General features: G+C 42.9%; 1 protein-coding gene and 1 pseudogene across 4 annotated transcripts in view; one reads left to right on the top strand and one right to left on the bottom strand.

The window, feature by feature from the left end:
* Window positions 1-2,242: 2,242 nt before the first annotated feature.
* Window positions 2,243-13,158, top strand: LOC307046458 (phospholipid phosphatase 3-like; annotated as a pseudogene). The gene is made up of 6 exons (XR_013810547.1): window positions 2,243-2,680; window positions 5,147-5,304; window positions 5,401-5,687; window positions 5,801-5,858; window positions 7,193-7,369; window positions 7,460-13,158. The product of XR_013810547.1 is annotated as a phospholipid phosphatase 3-like (transcript).
* Window positions 13,159-14,043: 885 nt separating this feature from the next.
* The window catches only part of LOC307046433 (adhesion G protein-coupled receptor L1), a 28,197-nt gene continuing 20,115 nt past the window's right edge, over window positions 14,044-22,125 (bottom strand). For 2 of the 3 annotated variants that reach the window (XM_079692827.1, XM_079692828.1), the window contains 12 exons: window positions 21,816-22,033; window positions 21,549-21,722; window positions 20,630-20,842; window positions 19,655-19,875; window positions 19,328-19,394; window positions 19,101-19,189; window positions 18,138-18,306; window positions 17,891-18,040; window positions 17,697-17,793; window positions 17,098-17,208; window positions 16,342-16,365; window positions 14,044-16,032 (listed from right to left, as the gene is read on the bottom strand). In XM_079692827.1, coding sequence (XP_079548953.1) covers window positions 14,054-16,032; window positions 16,342-16,365; window positions 17,098-17,208; window positions 17,697-17,793; window positions 17,891-18,040; window positions 18,138-18,306; window positions 19,101-19,189; window positions 19,328-19,394; window positions 19,655-19,875; window positions 20,630-20,842; window positions 21,549-21,722; window positions 21,816-22,033 — 3,512 coding nt within the window. In that variant the 3' untranslated portion in view covers window positions 14,044-14,053. The remainder of the gene's footprint in view (window positions 16,033-16,341; window positions 16,366-17,097; window positions 17,209-17,696; window positions 17,794-17,890; window positions 18,041-18,137; window positions 18,307-19,100; window positions 19,190-19,327; window positions 19,395-19,654; window positions 19,876-20,629; window positions 20,843-21,548; window positions 21,723-21,815; window positions 22,034-22,125) is intronic. The other variant, XM_079692829.1, reaches the window with a different exon arrangement.

Raw genomic sequence — 22,125 nt, 5'->3', positions numbered from 1 at the left:
AAGGAAATCCATTACACTATTTTAAATATGAATCAATGAACTTGCGAACACACATGCTCACAAACGCAGTTTTCATATCCACAGCTGGAGTTTTCTGTTGTCAGGATTACGCAAGGCTTTAGGGAAACCCTGCCTCTATTTTCAGTTCACAAATAAAAAAGCACAGAAACTTGCTCTCTCTTTTCCTTTCTCATGCTTCTTTTTATTTTCTTCTATGAATGGAAACTGAATAAAACATTGCTGACTTTCAGCAGAAGAGACAAATGAAACCTCCCCTGGCAGTGCATTTTCTTGCCCCTTCGGCAGAGTGGAAATACAAATACTTTCCATACACTATTACACTACACTACTTCGGTTAATTAGAGAACTGATACAAATATGACGATAATGTATCTTTGACTGTGATTAAACTATTGTGTCTCATTAACCCACATCATTGAGGGAGACTGAGTTTATCTTAGCTGAGAGCTAGGCTACTGTAGGTCAGCAGGAGGTGGCGATACAGTGATAATAAATCAGAACTGGGCTGCAATGTTTACTGTCCTCTGTTTTTTCCCTTCCTGCTTCCTGGTCCGCTGCAACTCTGAATACTTTTAAATCCAGGCTGAAGACTTTTCTTTTTGTCGCTGCTTTTAATTGAACTATTCATATCTTAACTGTAACTTTTATTCATGTATTTTTTCTTTTAATGTTTCTTTTATTATCTTTGCTTTTTAATGACTGTTTTTAAATGCCATTTTCTTAATGTCTTTCATTTTTGTAAAGCACTTTGAATTGCCTTGTGTTGAAAGGTGCTATATAAATAAACTTGCCTTGCCTTGCTCGGGTTACTGGATACTGTAATGACACCTTTTGTTGTGGTAATTGGCACTTAGTACTTTCTAATGTGTCTTTAGGAACGTTTTGCTAAATATAATATAACCTGTACATACAACCCTTAGTGTAAATGTGCTATAAAAAGCATATTTCAAAACCTTCTGGTGGTTTGTTTCCTTCATTAACTATAGTTTAAATAATTTACATTTTCACAATTAAATCACCCATTGGTTTGTGACACTGTGAAAGGTTTCCAAGACGAAAACAGCCAAACCGGACCGCACAGTATAATAACTGCCTGTCAATATAGCCACGCCAAAAACTACTGTATCTTCATTTTGACTCTAGATGGGAAGATAACTTAAAAAACTAACAACATGCTGATTATAAGAAGTCCTCAAACTGGCGATTGTTATAAAAGAAACGAATAAGAAGATGTTAAGTTGATATATCAAGGGGTCATTCTCTCATAGACCTTTAGACAGTTGGACATCTTTTTTGCAAGTGAGGTCTCCACCTGCTGGTCTTTAGCACAAATGCAGATTTAAGACACTTGAATCGAGTGTTTGATTTACTTTTCAGAAATGGAGTTTGTCACTTGAACGCACTTTCACATACATATATATACTCATCCAGAGAGATGATAAGCCTATAATCCAAAATATCAAATTAACCCCTTAACCATTTTCTGAAGCAGTTATACGACATTAGGGAATAACTTTTAAGGTGCTGGGTTGTGAAGAATCTCCTTGACAAATTTGACTTAATACCTTCATTAAGGTAAACAGAGGGCTTTGACCAAAACTATCTATTAATAATAAAATGGATTTTCAACACTTAAAACTGCTTGTTTACAGAAAATTGTGAAAATGTCCCAATTCACATTAAGTTATACTTTTTACCAAATTTGCCAACCAGTTTAAAGTATTCAAAATGTATCTAATTGTTGGTGAAATACCATGGTGCTCATTAAAAGGTAACAAGAAAGGAAATATAAATGGTCACTAAGCAGACAAATATATCATGTATACTGTATATCAGATTGAGCAAAAGACTAGAAATATTTTAGCCATCCGTCCAATAATTGATTTGCTAAAATATATTAAAGAAATTCAGCTACATCCCCAGGTCAACTCAGGTTTGTGTGAATGAAAGTCTTAGGGAAAGTTGTAAGGTGAATCATAGTCATGGAAAAAAACCTACTGCAACAGTGACACACACCTGATGCATGTAATGCTCTTCCTCTGTAGTCATACCCTACAATTATAGTCATACTTATGAGATAGAGAGAGAGAGAGAGAGAGAGAGAGAGAGAGAGAGAGAGAGAGAGAGAGAGAGAGAGAGAGAGAGAGAGAGAGAGAGAGAGAGAGAGAGAGAGAGAGAGAGAGAGAGAGAGAGGTCCCCGGGTTATTGCACAACCAGTTTTCCGCGCACGGCTGCATAACTTCCAGGTGACGGATGCTCTGCAGCGAGTCGGGGCGAGCCCTGCAGACTCTGTGATGAAATAAAAAAAATGCGTAAAAAAGAGAATTTACATTGACGGAGCATCATAAATACCGTTTAACTCGTGGACATGCTTACATTCTCTCCTCAGCTCTGCACATGAGTAGTTCAAGGCCGCTCCTGCACTTTTGATGCAAACAAGTGTTTTACGCTGAGACGTCATGTTGGATACATTTGGGTCGCAGAGCGCTGTTGTGCACGTCTCCAGCGCGGAGCTCCATCTCAAACTGACCGACAACAAGAACAGCCTGGTCGGGATGGGGATGGAACGGCACTGGGAAGAAACTCATAGAGATAACTGGACCGGCGTTATCCAAAAGGAAACTTCTGGTGGGGTTAGACCTCCTCTGCCTCTTCCTGGGTAATAATCATCATAAAGTTTCTACTTTAGATCTGCGGTTTCATTTTTTAATGCATTGCTGTGTACTTTCTTAGTGTACAACAACTGGGAGTGAACTTGATAACAGAAACTGTGCAACATCATTCAGATCATCAAAAAAGTAAAGTTCCATTGCACATAGCCTATCTATTAACTTGTTGTAAGTAAAAATGTACGTTGCGGTGCTACAACTTTGTTAAGTTCATGTATTGTTAGGCTTTTGCTAGCCTGCTGTGAGGTGTTTTGCTATTTTGTCCATCCATGCATAAGTTATTTCAGATAATTTGCACTGATTTCCTGGATGTTTTATTTTTAGAGTTTTAATTAATAGCTAAATAGTCAATTAGGTCATTGGTAGAAATAAATTAACAATTTTGGTATTTTTATGAAAAACTGACAAGTGTTCTCTGGCTTACAGTAGTGATTATTTGCTGGTGTAATGTCTCATGTGTTAATACATGTGAATATATTTTTAGTGAAGTGTTGTTTGGACAAAGCAAGCAATCTGATCATCAGGTGTGTTATGAAATGTGTGACTTTTTACTGTTTCTTTCTTTTTTATGAAATAAATGAAAGTAATGAAAGAGTTCATCAGTTGGATATTTCTAACTTTGAAGACTTTAAATGAACTATCTTGAAGTTTGTTACTGCTTCCTATTCAGGGTGTCTCCGTTGAAGGTGAACTTCAACCATGATGTGGAGCTCTGTTCCACTTTGTTTCCATCGCTTTGTATTTAGTCAACTAGGACAGTCAGATTCAGGATGATCATATCAGGGATGAGGGTCTGTAGAACAGGAGCAGCAAAAAGAAAGAGTTATTCGAGTTTTCTCTCCTACTACATGCTGGCTCTCTGATTTCCACTCGTGCGCACTCTTGTGCGCTCCGTGCCAGCTGGTTTGTGCATTGCCCAGGGAATTCTGCAGTTTCCATGACAACCTCCAGTTCTCAGGGTAGAGCCGGGCCAGGGGGAATTGTATTTGTTATAAATAAATAAATGCTTGTGTGTGTGTGTGTGTGTGTGTGTGTGTGTGTGTGTGTGTGTGTGTGTGTGTGTGTGTGTGTGTGTGTGTGTGTGTATGTATGTGTGTGTGTGTGTGTGTATGTGTGTGTGTGTGTGTGTGTGTGTGTGTTTGTGTGTGTGTGTGTGTGTGTGTGTGTGTGTGTGTGTGTGTGTGTGTGTGTGTGTGCGTGCATGCGTGCGTGCGTGCGTGCACATGACTGTAATTGTTGCTCCCTCCCAAGGTCCCTATATGTGACAGGAGGAGGTTATATAATGTTGGCTAATTGGAAAAAGCTGGACGGTGAGGTAGTCTGAATATTATTCTAACAGATTGAACTTGTGGAGAAGGATTCTCTGTATTTTTCTGTCTCTCAACCCTCTGTCCACTGTGTGTGTGCAGGCATGCAAAACAGGGAGAGAGAGCGGAGACAGACAGAGACAGTGTGAGGCTGGCTCTGGCTCTGATCTGCTGCAGCATTTGCTTTGTTTTGTACGGAAGAGTTGAACTGAAGTCACAACAACGCCCCTTTCTCTTCTCATCAACAGAAATGCACACACACACACACACAAACACACACACACACACACACACACACACTCACACACACACACACACACACACACACACACACACACACACACACACACACACACACACACACACACACACACACACACACACACACACACACACACACACACACACTCACATGCAATTCAAGACTGGTCTCTGTCAATCTCTGCCTGCTTTCAAACGAAAAAGAGTTCCCACCCTTATTTTCCTGCAAAACTATTTCTCGTTTGACCCTCCCTCCATCTTCCCATGTCCTATTCCCTCTTAGTTTTGTTATTGACTTGCATCTTTGTTTGATCAGATTCAAACCATGCTGCCATTAGTTTGAGGTGATATTGAGGTGGTTTCTTTATACTAAGTTTTTTCCTAGCTGAATGTAAAAGCTAACATAACTCAAAATAACAGTATTGACAGTGCATGCTGATGTTTAGTATGTAATTGTCAATTTTTACATCTTAATTTTAGAATGTTAGCCTGCTACTATGTGTTCTTTAGCCATGGCTAAAAGCTGATGGGAACTATTCACGTGTGTTTTGCAAGTGTTTGATCATAAATCTAAGTTTAGGGCTAAGGAGTTGAGATATTTCAGACTGGACCAAATTGACCTACCAACCTACCAACATCACAACATCGCCATCCCCAGAGCCACACTGCTAGCATGGCTCAAAAGCATATAGTACATAGAACTCTAGGGGATAGCACATCTTGAAAAACTGATACTTGGGTTCTTCTTAAATTGCTCTTTCTCATCCTCTAGTTTCTAGCCGTTCTACTCCCACGCATCATCTCCACTTTCCCATCACAAAAAGGAATGTCTATACTCCCAGTGGGGATTGTTGTGATTACAAATCATGTCCCTTTCCTCCCGTGCAGCTTCCATCCCTTTCTTTGCGTGTGAGCTGAAGGCAGTGAGTCCTTACAGGAGGGGCTTCATGTGCGGGGACCCCAGCATCACGTATCCTTATCTGCATCGAGAGGCCATACCTGACGAATTACTCATCGCCGGTGGCATCATCATCACCGGCCTCACTGTGAGTACTCAACATCCCTGTCATAACTAACAGTCCATTATTGATTTGACACAAGGAAGAGAATGTTACTGTATATGACGATGTGTCTTCCTTCAGATCGCTCTGGGGGAGTGTTACCGTGTTCGTTTCAGAGGCATCAGCTCTAAGGCCTTCGTGAGGAACCTGTATGTGTCCTGTCTCTACAAGGAGCTGGGCGGCTTCCTGTTTGGCTGCTTCGTCGGACAGTCTCTGACCAACATGGCCAAGCTGAGTGTCGGGCGGTTGCGACCGCACTTCCTGTCTGTGTGCGGTGTCACCTATGCGTCGCTTAACTGCACACCTGGAACCTACGTTGCAACAGTGAACTGCCGCCAGCCTGACCACCGGTTGGAGGAAGAGGCCAGGTGTGTGTGTGTGTGTGTGTGCGTGCGTGCGTGCGTGCTGTATGTTCAAGGACATGTGATCTGTGGGTTTATGCTTTTATTTTGTTATTCTAAAAACTTCTCTATTTTTTTAGGAAGTCTTTCTTCTCTGGCCACGCTTCCTTTGCGATGTACACAATGCTCTATTTAGCAGTGAGTATTCCTATCCATCCATCCATCCACACACACACACACACACACACACACACACACACACACACACACACACACACACACACACACACACACACACACACACACACACACACACACACAAACACACACACACACACACACACACACACACACACAAACACACACACACACACACACACACACACACACACACACACACACACACAGGCAAAAATTCAATTTGCCGTCTCTCCAATTTCCAATTACCATCTCTCTATTAAATACAGAGTGAGAATGACTGAAACAGCGAGCCATCTTCAGTCCAGTTAGCAGCAGAAAGCGAGGGAATGAAAGAGGAGAGGGAGAAAGAAAAGGGCTGAAAGGAGAAATGGGACAAACAGAGACAGCTTTGTTCGGCTGTGGGAGGAGTGTGACCTCGCCTCACCGCCTCACTGCTCTCCTCTATTGTATCAGTGTGTGTGTGCAAGCTCTCGCATTTATATGTGTTTATGGCAGCCTGTGTGTCCCTGTGCAAGGGCCTGCACATGTACATGTATGCACACAGCATATTAATGTGAGTGTGGGGGGGCTGGTCTTGCTGGTTAAAAAGGGTAAAAGGGAAGATGAAAAACAAGTCACATCCACTGCACCAACCAGACTGTTAATCTCTACTTTTACCTTAACTAGGGAAACTGTGTCTATAATGTTATTTAAATACATTAGTGTTTTGTTTTTTTAAAGAGATATTCATGTCATGGTTGGATCACCAAAATAACAAAGAGGGCAACTGTGTTGTTCTACTCAAGCTACATCCCTCCATCCCCCTATCTACCAATCAAATACTTATTAATGAACACAAACACAATGCACAGAGAGGGTTGGGTATGGCATTCGTCTGTACTGATGGAATTATACTGTACATACGAATATTATCCAAAATGAGTAACATTGGCATACATACTGTCATCATTAATAGGATATAAAAATAAGATTGGTACCGTCCATCAACCATGCTCTTCTAACGGTGGCCGACAGGTGCAAAGTTGTTACAACGGGCCAAAACATTTCCATTTGGGAAAACGCGCTGCAGTTTAAAAAAAGGATGCAGATAAAAAAACACATGCAAATGAAGATGTTTGCACTGTTTAACAAAGGCGCTGCACACACAAAACTCAGTCCAACTTGAGGATCCCCAAATGTCAAAAAGCGCTACGCCCACCCTACTGTATGTTACTTCCCCCAAATCTCATGAAAAAAAAACTGAGTGGTAGTCTTCAATGGAAAATCTATTATTTACGATAACACATGACGACCGTAAACACAAAATTAACATGTTTGTTTTCGTCACATAGTTTTACCTGCAGGCGAGGTTGACATGGCGCGGTGCTCGGCTGCTGAGGCCGGCGCTGCAGTTCTTCCTGGTTCTGCTGGCTGTCTACACAGGTCTGACCCGAATCTCAGACTTCAGGCACCACCCGTCCGACGTGCTCACAGGCTACATACAGGGCGCCCTGACTGCTTACTGGGTGGTGAGTACACCTTACCTAGTTTTTGGACACATCCATATACCAAGGTCTGTTCAAATCCTAAAGTTTGGCGTGTGCTTATGTGTTTTCCAGGCATTCCATATCTCTTCCATGTTTAAAAGCTCCAGTTCATGTCTGTCTCCGACTGACACCCTGGATAGCCCGTTGTCGCCCCTCCACACTGTCTGCTAAACCTCACCTCTACCAACCCCTGCCACCTGCTGCCTGTAGTTTAGAGTGGACAGACAAGAAATATGAAGAATGTGAGACCATTTCCTGTGAAGTCAAACCACATACCTCAGTATTGGAGCATTGAGATACAGGGAGATACTGAATGTGACTGAACGTGAAATAGGAGAGAGGAAAAGGGAGGGTGCTAAAAACGAGTGTAAGCAGCCAGAGCACCTGACCTTTTGACCTTGTGACGGACCTTAGTTCCATGTGTACATTCACCTGTGAGAAAAGAAGACTGAATCCTGAACACACAGCAACCACTTCCCACTCTAAACGTCACCTGTAAATATATACATATTTTGTACAACGAATGATACTGTAAAAGCACTTTTTGCCCTACTGAAAAAGTTAAATGTTGACTTTAATTAAATGTATTGTGTCAACAGATTTCACTTAACCGTATAAGGTTAGTTGAGAGCAATAATATTTTGTTTAAAGAAAAAATATTATTGCTTTCAACTAACCTAATACGGTTAAGTGAAATCTGTTGAGACAATACATTTAATTAAAGTCAACCTTTCAGTTTTTTCAGTGTAGTATTAATAACCACATAGTATTGATATGGAATGTAGGATGTAATACATTTCGTACAAACATATAATGTTTATTTTACTGTAGCTGTTTACTACTTTTTTTCTTTTTTACATGAACCCGGTGAATGTAATGGTGTTTGAGTAAAGCACATATAGCGAGAAGGCAACTCATCTTCCTAATGTTGTACCATTTAGATGTGGGAGGCTGCGTCCGTCCTTTGTGTGCAGTCTGTTTAATAACAAAATAGACAGTGAACATTTCTACACAATAGATATAATCCATGTATGTAAAGTATGGACGCTATAGCTCTCAGATTTTTTGAAATAATAATGTATGTTGCTAAACTACTTACCACTCCAAGAGCACACAGACAATTTAATAAAAATGAGATTTTTTTAAAGAAACATTGTCTATGTTTAGTTTGTGACATAATCTTTATATATACAGTCTATGGACATAATACTGCACACAAAATGTGTTCATAACACATTTTTGATGTTATTATATAATCAATATATATAATATATGTATATATTGATAACTACAAGCCATTGGGTTATTGAATCTGTAACAATACTTGATTTAATCAAATATTTAAAAATCATTGTACATTTAAAATCTTCAAAATTGTACGCAAATGTTAATCTACAAAGTAACAGCAGATGTCAGGGGAGAATAAATGAGTCTTGTGGAATATAAAAAGAATATAGCAAAAAATGTATGTAGGTTAATCAAGTAAAGTCAAGGGCGGAAAATGAGACAATGGGCCCCTGCAAGGGTACCACCTCTTCTTCTAAAAAGGAGTAAGAATCACAAAGTTCATACAGTGCCAAACCCGGCCCGTTTTTTGTTGCGTTTCCACTAGAGGTAGTTCCGGCTAGCGGGTACTGTTTCCAGCGTTCCCGCAGGTTTCACCAACTCAAATTTAAAACATTTTAAGACCTTTTTAAGACATCTTTGAATAGAATTTAAGACCTATTTCATGGCAAGAAAGTATGAAGGAAAATTGCTACGAAAGAAGAAATACGTCCCATATTTACTTACAAAGTAAATGTATTCATGTTCAACATAGGAACGATGACTGAACATAACAGCATAACAGTATAGGCTACACAGAACTGTGTGTGCGTGTGTGTGTGTTTCTGTGTGTGTGTGAGATTGAGTGACAAGAGCTATATTCAGAGCTCTGCTGCCTTGGCTGAAATCTTTCATCGTTGCTGTGATTGGTGTTTAGCTACGGTATTTAGCGTCCACAGCACCTACCGGTCCCCCGATGTTGTTGCGGGAGTTAACGCTACATTAGCAAAACACATTTTTTTGTTGCAAAAGGTGCAGCGGGCTTCAGACACGTTCCCCTCAACTGGTTTCAACCAAGCACTAAATTAGATGTTTTCCAACCAAATATGGTTGAACTTACACTTCACCATATTATATATAATATATATATATATATATATATATTAGATAAGATACCAAGGTACCAATCACATGAATTTCTCCTGTCAATTGCATAAAAGGTTTTACATGTTACACTTTATATGATTTATGACATTAATGTCTATGGTGCTATTTTACGCAACATTCCATGCTGGCTAAATACTGTCTATGCCTGCTAGCTGTCCATTCAAACGAAATACACTGGATATATAAACTCCCCAAACAGGCGAAAACCTACCAGTTTCACCCACTGTCTCTGCCACCTCCCTCCATGCCTGGCTCCTCCGGTTTTTATCCCGGTAGGTGAACAGGGACTGATCATAAAGCACAGAGTGATTCCCTACCGCTATGATTATTTTCTCCTCCATTTTTTGGCATATGAGGAAATGAACTGCGGTCTGGCTCTCCCAGCATACACGCAGTTTGATTGGCTAGCGCTTGTACTGGCAGATTTGCATAAACGGGATTTGATTGGCTGACGCCTCCATCGCCTCCTGCAGCGAGCACCGCGAGAGAAGCTACGCTTTGCTCTCACAATGCAGTTCGGCGAATCGTGACGTCACCCTATTCAAAGTGAATGGGCAGAAGCGTTGACGCGGCAACGCACGCCGCCGTGTGTAGGGGCCGTTACTGACTGCAGCTAGCTGAAGCTTGGTTGCTAGGTTACTAGCTGGGTGTTCTTCGATAAGGGGCCGGGGGAAACAAAGTTAGTGATTACTGGTTCCATGTTGATTTATTTCAATACAAATTGTTGGGGGGAACTGAAAGGCTATTACCATACTGGTTACTTTGCAGCCCGGACATTTCCCCCAAAACACATTTAGACGCGATCGCTACACAGAAGTGCCTTTCAAATCTGATCATTTTTAAGACCTTCTAAATCATATTTAAGACCTTTCTTATTTTTTTTATCATATTTAAGACTTTTTAAGGCCTTAAATTCTGATTATCAAATGTAATACTTTTTAAGACCCCGTGGGAACCCTTTGTTTCACAGTTTTTCTGGCCCTCCAAAAGACAGGTTCTTTCCGGGCCAACCACTGGGCTGAGTTTGCTAAACTAGAGAGAGAATCGCTGGCAAGGGGGCTACAACTACAACAAAATGAACATATTTTACCGTGATTTAATTGTAATACACGTTTCAAAATGATGCCGAAGTAACAAAATACTGATACCGGATAGTAAAAACCATGAATTAATGCTTTGACAAGTCTGCAGACAAGACGGCAGGCGAAAAACCTTTTAAAATGCGTGTTGTCTGAATGGATATCGGCTAAGCTAACGTTGTATATGCTCCGACCGTCCACACTCTCAACAACGGCCTATACAGACATGAATAAACCAGCGACTGTATTCACCATGACACAGACAGTCTGTGGTTTGTACTTGTTTAACTTTTGTCTAGTTTCTGAACAGATATGAGGAGCTGTGAGCTCTGAGTGCTAACAGCTAACGGCTGATGTTGGTTTTCTGTGGTTCGCACTGAAGATGACGTCGCGGCTCCGCCTACACTGCGTTACTATAGTTTCTGCCCCAGCTACTAAACTGTAATGGAAACGCAGCATAAAGTGAGCCTGGCCAACCAAGGCCTAACTATACCGTACTAAGCCGTGCAAGGCCCTGCAGTGGAAATGCGCCATAAATATTCATTTTGTCACTTTGTGTCTCTTTGCAGCTATTTGGTATCTTTTTGTGATATTTGTCTTTGTAGTCGTTTCAATGTTCCTTTCAGGTACATTTAAAGGGGCCTTAATATGCTTTTGGGAGTGTTCCTGAAAGAGTGTCATATAGGTTGTTAGAGCCATAATGCACGTGTCTTCGTTTGTATTTTATCTGCACGTTTAATTAATGATGCAGTTCCAACTTTCTACACAAGAGTATTCACTTGTGTGTGTGTGTATAAATGTAATCACTGGGTGATCAGGTGCAGGTGTTTTGGGACGGAAGCAAACCGTGTCGGCAGAAGTCGTGTCAATATGAGCTGTGTGTGTTAAACCTGTTTGTATTCAGCGTGACTGGCGTGCATATATTGGTATCTGAATGGTAACAGAAAGGCTATATGGACAACAAAATAAAAGGATTGATAGATTGAAAGATATACACTCGTATGGACATTGTTTTATCATCTGGAACACACGTCCGAACTTAGTTCTCCCGTTCCCATTCCTCAGTGGCTTAAGTATGGATAAAGTTAAAAGCCACTACATAGGTTTTTGTGCATGTAAATGGTATGCAAGGGATAAAATCCCAAATTTCCAAAGGCCTGAACGCCTCCATTGGAATCCTTGGTTAACTTCTGTGACATAATGACATCAGTACGTAACACTTGAGCTTCTATTGGCTAGCCCTCCAACACATTGTACGTGATAGGCTAAGGAACCAACACAGTCTCACGGCATTTCGTTTTATAGTCACAAAATTAATCTATTGATTCGTATTCACCAACACAATTTCGCCATTTTTTTCGTGTCACACAGAACGATTTTAAAAGCAATGTAAATAATAACAAATTGGAAGGAAAAACCGATTAAAAAAATACAGATTTCAGTATTCTGACACAGAACGATTTTAGAAGCAATGTATTTCTATTGGTAGTATGTTTCGTGCCTGCAACAAATAATAACAAATTAGAAGGAAAAAAAGATGACAAAAAATACAGATTTCAGTATGCTGAGGATCTTTGCCCCATTTCTTTTCCTCGCAGACGGCAAAAAAACTCAGACATTATACAATTAAAAATACAAGGGATCAGGTTAGGCTTAGGGTAAGATATTGAGTAAGAAAATGTTTTTATGAACCACACAGCTTCTGGTATTCCAAGACCCGACCGGACAAAAAGAAGTGGTGCAGGCACAAAACATACTACCAATAGAAATACATTGCTTTTAAAATCGTTCTGTGGGACACGAAAAAAACCGTGTTGGTGAACACGAATCAATGGATTAAATAAATGTTGTGACTATAACACAAAATGCCCTGAGACTGGGTTGAAGGGACGGGACATCTCTGATAGGTTGGCCAATCACAACAGAGCCGGTCAGCTAACCAATCAGAGCAGACTGGGCTCTGGTTACAGACAGAGGGTAAAAAGAGGAACTGCAACACAGGCAGTATTACAAAAATAAAGAGCTTTTTGAACATTAAAACATGTGAACATGTCACAGTAGAGGCACATAATCCAATTAGCAACGTGAAAATGATTATAATAGGGCCCCTTTAAATATATTCCTAGTTGGTACAGTTATTATATCAAGTCCAGGGGGGGCCCATGACCTTTGAGCCCCTGTTCTTGTTCCCTATAAGCCTGTTCAGTAATCCATCCATTAGTAAAGTAAAAGTACTTTATGTCCATAAAAGTATCTTAGTAAACATACTTAATTACATTCAACCGCTGTCTGTAAAAGTATTCTTTATCTTTTTATTTATCTGATTCTCTTTATTAAATGCATCAACAGTCTCTCACCCCCCACCCTTTTCCACAGTGAATATTTTCTTGTGAAACCCCCCTTTCTCTGTACAATCACACAAAGAGAAAGACAGTTACATTTATTTCACATGTTTACTTGAACTTCAATAGCAATACAAGACAGTCAGAACACTTGAGGTCAATATGTACAGGGGTCTCAGGGGCGCAGAAAAGTTCTGAGGTTTCATATGATCTCTGGCTCTGGATTCAAGAGTCCTGTTGCTATGACAAACTCCATGGCAACGAGTCCCATCACCGACAGTTTGTGGCAGGTTGGGGGAGGGGCGGCGGAGGTTTTGGTCTTGATGTGAAATGGGATTGGTCAAGAGTTCAAAATCAGTGGGAGGGGATTTGTGTAAGAGTCCCCCCAGTTGATATTGATAAAATGCTTCACTGTGATACATTAATTATACAAGAATGATGTATATACACACACTCACACACACTCTTCCTTACACCCACGCATGCTCTTCAAGCTACGCACGCACTCTTTTGCGCACACACGCTCACACACACACTCCAGCGCTTTCCTCCTACTGTATGCAGCCTTGTAAAGCCACTATAAAGTCATGCACGTGTTCTTTGAAAGTATTTTTTGGCAACACTCGAGTGCTTCTTTGACACACTGTTTGCTTGCTACAGGAAAGGGCGACACCCAGCCGACGAACCAATAGAAACTTAGACAATGGGCCAATAAAGATAAGCACCGATGAGACGGGAAGACACAGCAGGGCTTCGGGGTAGAGAGGATGAGGAGAGGAAGTCGAGGAGGTTTAAATGGATCACAGTCATAGAAAAGTAACAAAACATGAAAAGGGGGCAGTCTCGTGGTGATCGGGAGATAGAAGCAGGGAGGAGCCATCGCTGTCGTCATCGTTGCCTTCAGCATTTATCCTTGTTGTCCTCTTTATCATCAAAATCATCGTCATTTCCATCAGTTTGATCATCATTATTTGGTATTATCCCTGTCTTCCACGTCATCCCTGGTTTCTATGCCCCGATCACCACCGCCCTAGTCACAGACTCGTCACCCGCTGCATCTGTCCGTCTTCTCCCTCCGATGCGGGCTCTCCTGTGTATGGTGCTTCTCCATTGGATGCCATTGGCGGCGGCTGGTAGAAGGTCTGCAGGTGATTGGGTCGCGGGCCCAGCGGGGGCCGCCCCAGGCTGTAGGGCAACTCCAGGGCGGGCCGCTGGGTCTGGCCAGTGGGACTGAGGTCTTCAGGACCTTCAGGGCTGCTGTCAGGGTACGAGAGCGTGGGAGGGGAGGTGCGGGTGTAGAAGCGAGGAGGGGAGCTGCTTCGGCTGTACACCTGCGGGGAGTGGCGGGAGTAGATATTGTTTGGAGGCGAGTTATTGTCTCGAGGAACGAAGATATTTGTCGGGGGAGAGCTTCGGGGGAAGATGCTGATTGGAGGCGAGCAGCGGTCTCCGGGGTAGAGCGAGGGATTTGAATCGTGAGCGTAGATCGGTGAGGAGTCAGGGTCAAGGTCAAGGTCAGGAGTCAAGGGCAGAGAGAAGCTGTCGGAATCCTCTCGTTCGCCATGGTACCGGAGAGACCCTCTGTCTTTCCCTCTCTTCATGCCGTCGAGGCCGCCATCTTTGTTATCAAACAGGAAAGACTCCTCCCTGTCTACGTCGATCCCTCCTCTCCACACGTCCAGCACTCGCTCCTTCTGCTTGTCATTCTCTCGCTCCATCCCCGCTCTCCAACCGTCTCTGTCCTTCAAAAACAAGGATTCATCTTTGTCTCTGTCCATCCCAGCCCTCCATCCTTCCAGCGTAAAATCTTTCTTCTGAGTTATAAAAGTCTCTTCCTGGTCCGTCTCTGCTCCTCCCCGCCACACCTCCATCCTCCCCCCTCTCTTCTCCAGCATATCCTCCCTTGCCTTCTCCATCCCAGCACGCCATTCGTCCATCTCTCCATCCCGCGTTTGAGAGGTGAAAGAGTCGTCCCTCCCTCTTTCGGTTGCTCCCCTCCAGTCGTCCATCATCTCTTCTCTTTTTAAGAGAAATGTCTCGTCCTTCTCCCTCTCCTGGCAGTTTCTCCATGTCTCCACGTTGGCCTCCCTCTGCTTCATCAGCAGCGGTTCCTCCAGAGCCTTGTACAGGGGCTCAGACTCCTGCGGGGGAGGGGGAGGAGGAGGCGGGAGGGGCCTGTCCCGGTAACGCTCCCTGTCTCTCTCCCTGTCCCTGTCTCTGTCTGTTCCTCCGTTCGGCTCTATTGTGCCGCGGTGTCGAGACAGAGTACCAGGGGTGCGGCTAAGGGTGGAGTAAGGCCGTGCCTGGACATCGGGGGGGCGCGCCTGCTGCCTGTCCTGGAGCCCGCGGCGACTCAGAGTTCCCTGCAGCGACCGCTCCCCATCTTTAAGCAGCTCGCGGGACTCATGGTCTCCAGGAACTCGTGAGTGTGACCAGCCATCTTGTAGGCGCGGCGCTGTGGCGTGATCTTGTCCACGGTTTGAGGAATGTGTCTCAGCGTCCTGCGTGTGGTGCCGCGTGTGCGCCCAGCCCTCTGGTCCGTTGTGCCGTGTGTTTGGCTGCATGGTGGAAGCCCACCCGTCCTGGGGGGGCTGTGGGTGTCGAGTCAAAGTGGCGGTGTGTGTGAGAGCCGGCCTGTCGTGGAGGTGAGGCCTCGCCAGGCTGCCGTAGCGCTCAGGAGGGACGGGCATGGCGGTGGAGGGCCTCAGGTTGCTCTGCACCAGCTCTGAGATGATCATCTTTTCCAGCGCTGCCGCATCAGACAGGTTATGACGCATCCCTGCACCACTGCCCAGATCTGCAGCCCCCTGGGGGGTGAGGAGGGCGGGGGAGATGTCGTCACCTCCCATCCCAACTCCTCCCTCGCGCAGGAGGTCGGTGCTGCCCACCACTCCGGCTCGGGACCCGGGCGTGGTTCCCAGCCCGTGCAGGGTGAAGCTGTTGGGGGTGTAGCCTCCATTCAGACACACACTGTCCAACCCACAGGACTCCTGGCTCTGGGACCCACCACCCTCTGTTGGAGAAAACAGGGAGAGAACATTTGAAACAGGGATGCCAACAAAGATTAACATTTGTTGAGTGAACATATGAATGAATGAGCAGAGCTTAGGGTTCCTACTGAGGGTGTGGATTCACCAGAAATATTTGGATATCAACAATATTGTAATGAAATGTTTGGTTATGAGGCCAAATGGGATAGATTTATGTCATGTCTTCATGGTTTATGAATAGTTATTGTGGGCAAAAGTGGCAGAGCTCTATGAATTGAACAAGGAAGTGGCGCTTAATGATTTGAGTGAGCACAACAAAGAAGAGCTCGTACTCAGTTTGTTTCTGAAGGTTCCTACTGCTCCACGTAAAGACAGAGAGACAAAGAGGGAAAGTGTCAAAAAAACATTTAAAAGACAAACATTTAAAAGTAAAAAAAACCGAACAGACGGGTATATAACAAAGACAATTCAGCTTTCATTTCCAACCATACAGATTGTACAGAAACAGCACAAAAGAAAGACAAGCTGTGCAAAAAAACGCCACTCAGGGAAATTCTGGCAGGAGAGCCCAAGTGACGGGCCAACATGGACTCATTACAGATAAATGGGTGTTGGCAGGTAATGTATGCTGTCAGTGGCAAGTAACAAGAAATGACGGTAAAGAAATGTATGAGCTAATTTGGAAAACTGTCACAATCGGATTTGCTTATTAGATAGCACACTTACATTTCAGTGCACTGTCCATACACAAATCATGAATAAATAATTTACGTTTATGCTGTGTCAGATCTTAAATTTGGTGAAATTTTGTCGTGGGATTTTTCAACCACAAAGAGGATCAATGGAAAATGTATGTAAGATTTGAATGGAGAGTTGAAACTTCCCTTAAAGGCGATGTTGTACACCTTTTAAATAAGAAACTGTAACCCTTTTTTCCACTGTGGCTTAAGAGATTTGCAAAGCACTGTTAATGCGCAAAAGTGACGGACAGTAAAATATACCAACATAAAGAGAGACAGTGAGTAAACTGTTCGGAAGTGAATAGACTCTAAATCAGGAGAATGGCAGAGCGTTGTGATGAAGCGTACCTGTGGAGGTGAACGGTTGGTTGTAACCCTGGGCGAGCATCGTGTCGTAAGGAGAGGCTCCAGCGTGAGTCTGCAACACTGGATTTGTGAGGAAGTGGTTCCCCAGAGCAGCTGAGGAGAGGGAGAAAATAAATATAATATTCTTAAGCAACAAAGGAGTATGTAAGCTCGAGAGCCAAGTGAGAGAAAAAAATGGTCCAAGTGTCTAAATCTAAAAGTTATTTATTTAAAGAGGTCCTATTATGCTGTTTTGGATTTTCCCTTTCCCGTAGTGTGTTATATAGATTTGAATTTAAATGGTCTGCAAAGGCTAAAATCCCAACCAATCAGAGCAGACCTGGCTCTGGTTTCAGACAAAGGGGGAAAATAGGTGCTGCATAACAGGCAGTATGAAAAAAATAAAAGAAAGACCTTTTTGAACCTTAAAGCAGTTAAAAATATCACAGTAGAGGGTCATGACACAAATATGAAACCTGAACATTAGCATAATAGGGTTGCTTTAAAACAGTTTTGAGTTTTTCGAGAATTTATTTATTTTTTTCACACTTGCTTCTTAGGGCTTTTGTACAAAAGGCAATGTTATCATATAAAATCTTTACCTCGGTTTAGAGTAGGTGTGTTGTTAATGTCTGCAGCGATGAAAGAAGATTCAGTCTGTCTGCGAACAGTGTCGTTCCACATCCTCCTGATGCGACTCTGGAACAGAAATAATCCAGACAAGGTCAAACTCAGAAGCTGCCAGAAAGAGAGACAAAGACTTAGAGACTCAGAGATCCAGGGTGTTGTAATGTACCTGTCTGTTAGCGGTAGCTCTCCGGCTCTGGCTGCTGGTGTAGCGGCTGTTGGAGCGCAGGGCGGCTCCTTTAACTGAGTCTGGAGAGCTGGAGGTGGACGTGGCGCAGCACTGTGAGAGGCGCAGGCACCTGCCGTAGTCCTTCTGACCCTACACGCAATATTCAAACATGTAACACAGCTGTTTAGTCACAAATGATGATGCTACATAAAACATAAAACATAATGTTATAATGACAGATACCGACCTTCCTGGCAAGGGTGCAGTGCAGTATGGAGATGAGGAGGCCCTGGGCCGTGTTGAGGGAGGAGAAGAGGTAAGCCAGCAGCAGAGACGGAGCACACAGGAACAATAGGCCTGAGGACCAGGTGACGCTCTGCAGGAAGAGCAGCGTCAGGGAGCCCACCGCCCACGCCCTGGAAATCACATTTTATTTTCATTCCAACAAAGTGATTTCAACAAGGGTTCACTCACCCAAATCTGCTAGAATGCCTTTCTAATTGGATTTCGCAGGTCTTGAGCTTTAAATGGCACGAAAAAGGTTTGAGTGCGCTCCGACTTGACAGGGCAGGTAAAACAAGGACAAACAGAGAGCTGGTGCGCGTGTTGCTAATGTCGATGTCGACCCAAGGTCAAGAAGAGCCTGCACACATCTATCAGAATGCCACCATCCTCAAGCACCCCTGAGTGTACATTTGAAAAATTACTAACTAAAAACACTTTTGTTTGCTTTTTAATAACACTTTATTGAATGCTGCTATTTCCCCTTTCTGTTTCATTTATACAATGGAGCTAAGATTTGACCTTCACTTTCTAAAAATGCAAACAATTCATGCTGCTGTCATGACTGCTATATACTGTATATGTTCTTGTCCTGTGAATACTTGACTTGAAACTATTTAACATGTTGCAGCTTGCTTCTTTTTTTTTTGCCATGGATCATTCCTTCATACATATCAGACTGCATCTAGCTAAAAAAATATAGATTTTTATATTCATTTCAAAACTCATGAACTCAAAAGAATATATAATAACACAAAAGAATATGCCACTGGAAGGTAAGGTAACATAAGTCAAAAATGTTTCACAATAAACCTGTTTCAGTTTTATACATTTACCTCAAGACTGTGATTATAGCCAGAGCTGCTGAAACACAATCAGCCCTGAACATCACCAGCCGCAACACATCAGTATGACACACTGTACTTACCTCAGGTTGTCATGGCGACTGGAGTCTGGCTTCAGAGCAGCAGTGCTGTGCATCTTAAGTAAAGTCATCACCAGGACAACCAAGTTCAACTGAGGCCGAAAAAGACAAAAACAGCAAACACGGTTTGACATTATGTTCATTAAAAATGAATGAACATGATGTCATAACACAGAGATGATTAAAATGTAGCAAAAGGCTGGTTTCTGTACGAGAGCATGAACTCTCACCGTGATGATGACACCCACAGGGCCCAGGAAACTCCAGATGAAGTAATTGTCTGTTCGCAGCCAGCATCTACACACAAACACACATAGGGTTAAATAAGAACCTCCAAGGGAACAACTCCAATATAGGAGCTGAAACAATACTATACACATGTAGAAAAGTAATTATTTCCATCCAAAATACGTGCGCACACACACACACACACACACACACACACACACACACACACACACACACACACACACACACACGCACACACACACACACACACACACACACACACACACACACACACACACACACACACACACACACACAAGTGAGCGTACGCAGTGTTTGAGCCGTATCCTCTGAAGTCTATCGCTGCAGACACAGCCACCACCAGCCCAGGAATCGAGTATCCACAGAGGTAGAAATACTTCCTTCGTGAGTTTCGTCCTTCGAAGACCTCGCGCTGCAGCAGGTACAGCTCCAGCCCCTCCAGACACAACCAGCAGAACACTGAGAGCAGCGAGAAGTGCAGCAGGCCAGCTATGATGGAGCACACAACCTGCAAAATGACACAGAGGAGAGGGAATATTTAACAAAATGACTCTCCCTATTGGTGAAAAGGATAAACTTTTAAAATATTGATATCACAATGAAAAAGTTCAGGTTAAGCCAGGTTAAACATTATTTTTGTACCGCTATTTTTTATTTTGTTGACGAACAGCACTGCTATAAATAGAGGGAATGTTTTATATCTCTTTAGTGTTACTCCATAAATGAGAAGATAATGTCAGCAGCCTTACAAAATAATAATTTTACGATGTTTTACGAGTAAATTGTTCTATAAATCAGGGCTCTGACTGATATGAACAAACCCCTCGGTAAATTCCTGCAGAATATGGACAGGAATTCAACTTAAAAGGTTTAAAAGGCTAAAAGTATGAGGAAAAACTCATTTTGAGATACGTACATTTCTATTCAATTTGCAAGACACTACAGCAGAAAATGATCATCTTTAAGTAGGCTAATAGATATCACCATAAAACGTATTTACTTAATTCATTTTCTTAGGATATTTAGTAAATGTACGTTTTCTTACTGAAATATTAATATCAAATACTAAAATGAGGCATAATCTAATGCTAACTTTATTGAATATATTGAATATCTAGGATAAATCTATTAGATCAAAAAGAAAAACTAAAATAGTAAAATGAATACCTGAATGTGTATTGTGGATGTTTCCTCTCCACTTGTCTAAAATAAGACCAGTTCACTACATTCCTAAAATACATGGGTGACCTCAAAGCACTCACCGTGTATTGCGTCTTGTTGGCACCAACGAGGAAGAGCAGCTCAGTGAAGAGCAGGTTGGCCCACAGGTTGCAGTGGATGGTGCTGTGGTCCGTGTGCCAGGGCGCCCCCTGGCAGCACAGGGTGGTGAGACAGGTGGCCAAACACACCAGCGCCACAGAGATGCCGACCCAGGAGACCACGTAGACGAGAAGCTCCTCTACACCCACCCCGAACTGAGAGACAGAAGCAGAGACATTATTCATGTGATCATAAAGCATGTAGGAAAATGTGCAGATGCATTTTAGATGAATTTCCCCACTGGTTGCATGTCACTGAATGTTACATAACACCTATTCAAATGAATAAATTCACACCCAACCAAGAGAACATCTTGCATAGGAACACTAAATTCTATTTCATGGCAGGACAAAACAGCCAGCAGCATTTATCACTCTCTGGCTATTGTGTTTTTACAGCTACCACCCGCAATTATAACCCCTTCTGTGTTTAATTTTTAAACAAAAATTTGGGAAGAACGGTGGAGGGGAGTCCAAATGTGCAACAGCAAATGGGTGCATGAAGGTGGAGTCAGGAAGCCTTTGTTGTCGAGGATGGAGCAGATTTATGAAGTTACAAAATAAGCGTGGTGGCATGAATAATGTGTAACATAGGACTATCATACATGTGCACTAATGCTAAATGTACAGGGGGAATATCTAGTGCATGACTGTGTTCAGTGCTAAATGTATTCGTCGAATCAAACATACGGAAGTCTCAAAGGAGCATCAGTTGAGTAAAATAGCGACTTTTCGCAACACAGTATTTATACCATTTAAGTTAATGCAATTCAAAAACAAACACACTGTAACCCTAAATATGCTTTCATTCTGCCGTAAAGGTGAACTAAACACTGTTGTGTATTGTTTTTGTGTTACTTACAGCCGGTTGCTGATATGTCATGAGAACGGCGTAGCTGGACAGGTGGTTGCAGGCGCAGGTAGTGTGTGTGTTGTTGGTTTGTAAGAGTCGGCAGCCCTGTGTAGACCACCTGCCACTCCCAGAGACCCCTGTCCCATTCCAGAAAGAGCAGTTAGGACCAAAGTGGTTCTCCATCTGTGGAAACAAACACCAAACACAATGGACACTAAGCGACCAGATTCTTCAGAGAAGGTCAGGCTCATTCCTTAAACTGGTTTCCAGACAGACCTGCAGGTGCCTGAGAGTGAAGATCACGGGCTCAGAGAGGTACACTCTGTTGGACCCTCGGTGCACTGAGGCAGAGATCACATGGGAGTTGACCACCAGGCTCCTGCGCATGGCATCCGACCCCTGAGCCAACCCCAGCCCCAGCCGCAGAGTGGAATTCTGGGTGGTGAGGAAGGAGCCCAGGTTCTTATAGAGAGAGAGGACCAGCTTCACCTGGCCTGCAGAGGAGAAGGGGACAAAGTGAAGAGCACAGAGACACTTAGACTTTATTTTCGTTTATTATGTAGTGTTTCGATTTGTCAAAGGCGGA

The sequence above is a fragment of the Notothenia rossii genome, assembly GCF_949606895.1.
Source record: "Notothenia rossii genome assembly, chromosome: 1".
In the NCBI taxonomy this organism is placed as follows: domain Eukaryota; kingdom Metazoa; phylum Chordata; class Actinopteri; order Perciformes; family Nototheniidae; genus Notothenia; species Notothenia rossii.
The sequence above is the reverse complement of the archived record's forward strand: the minus strand, read 5'-3'. Positions and strand labels throughout refer to the sequence as shown.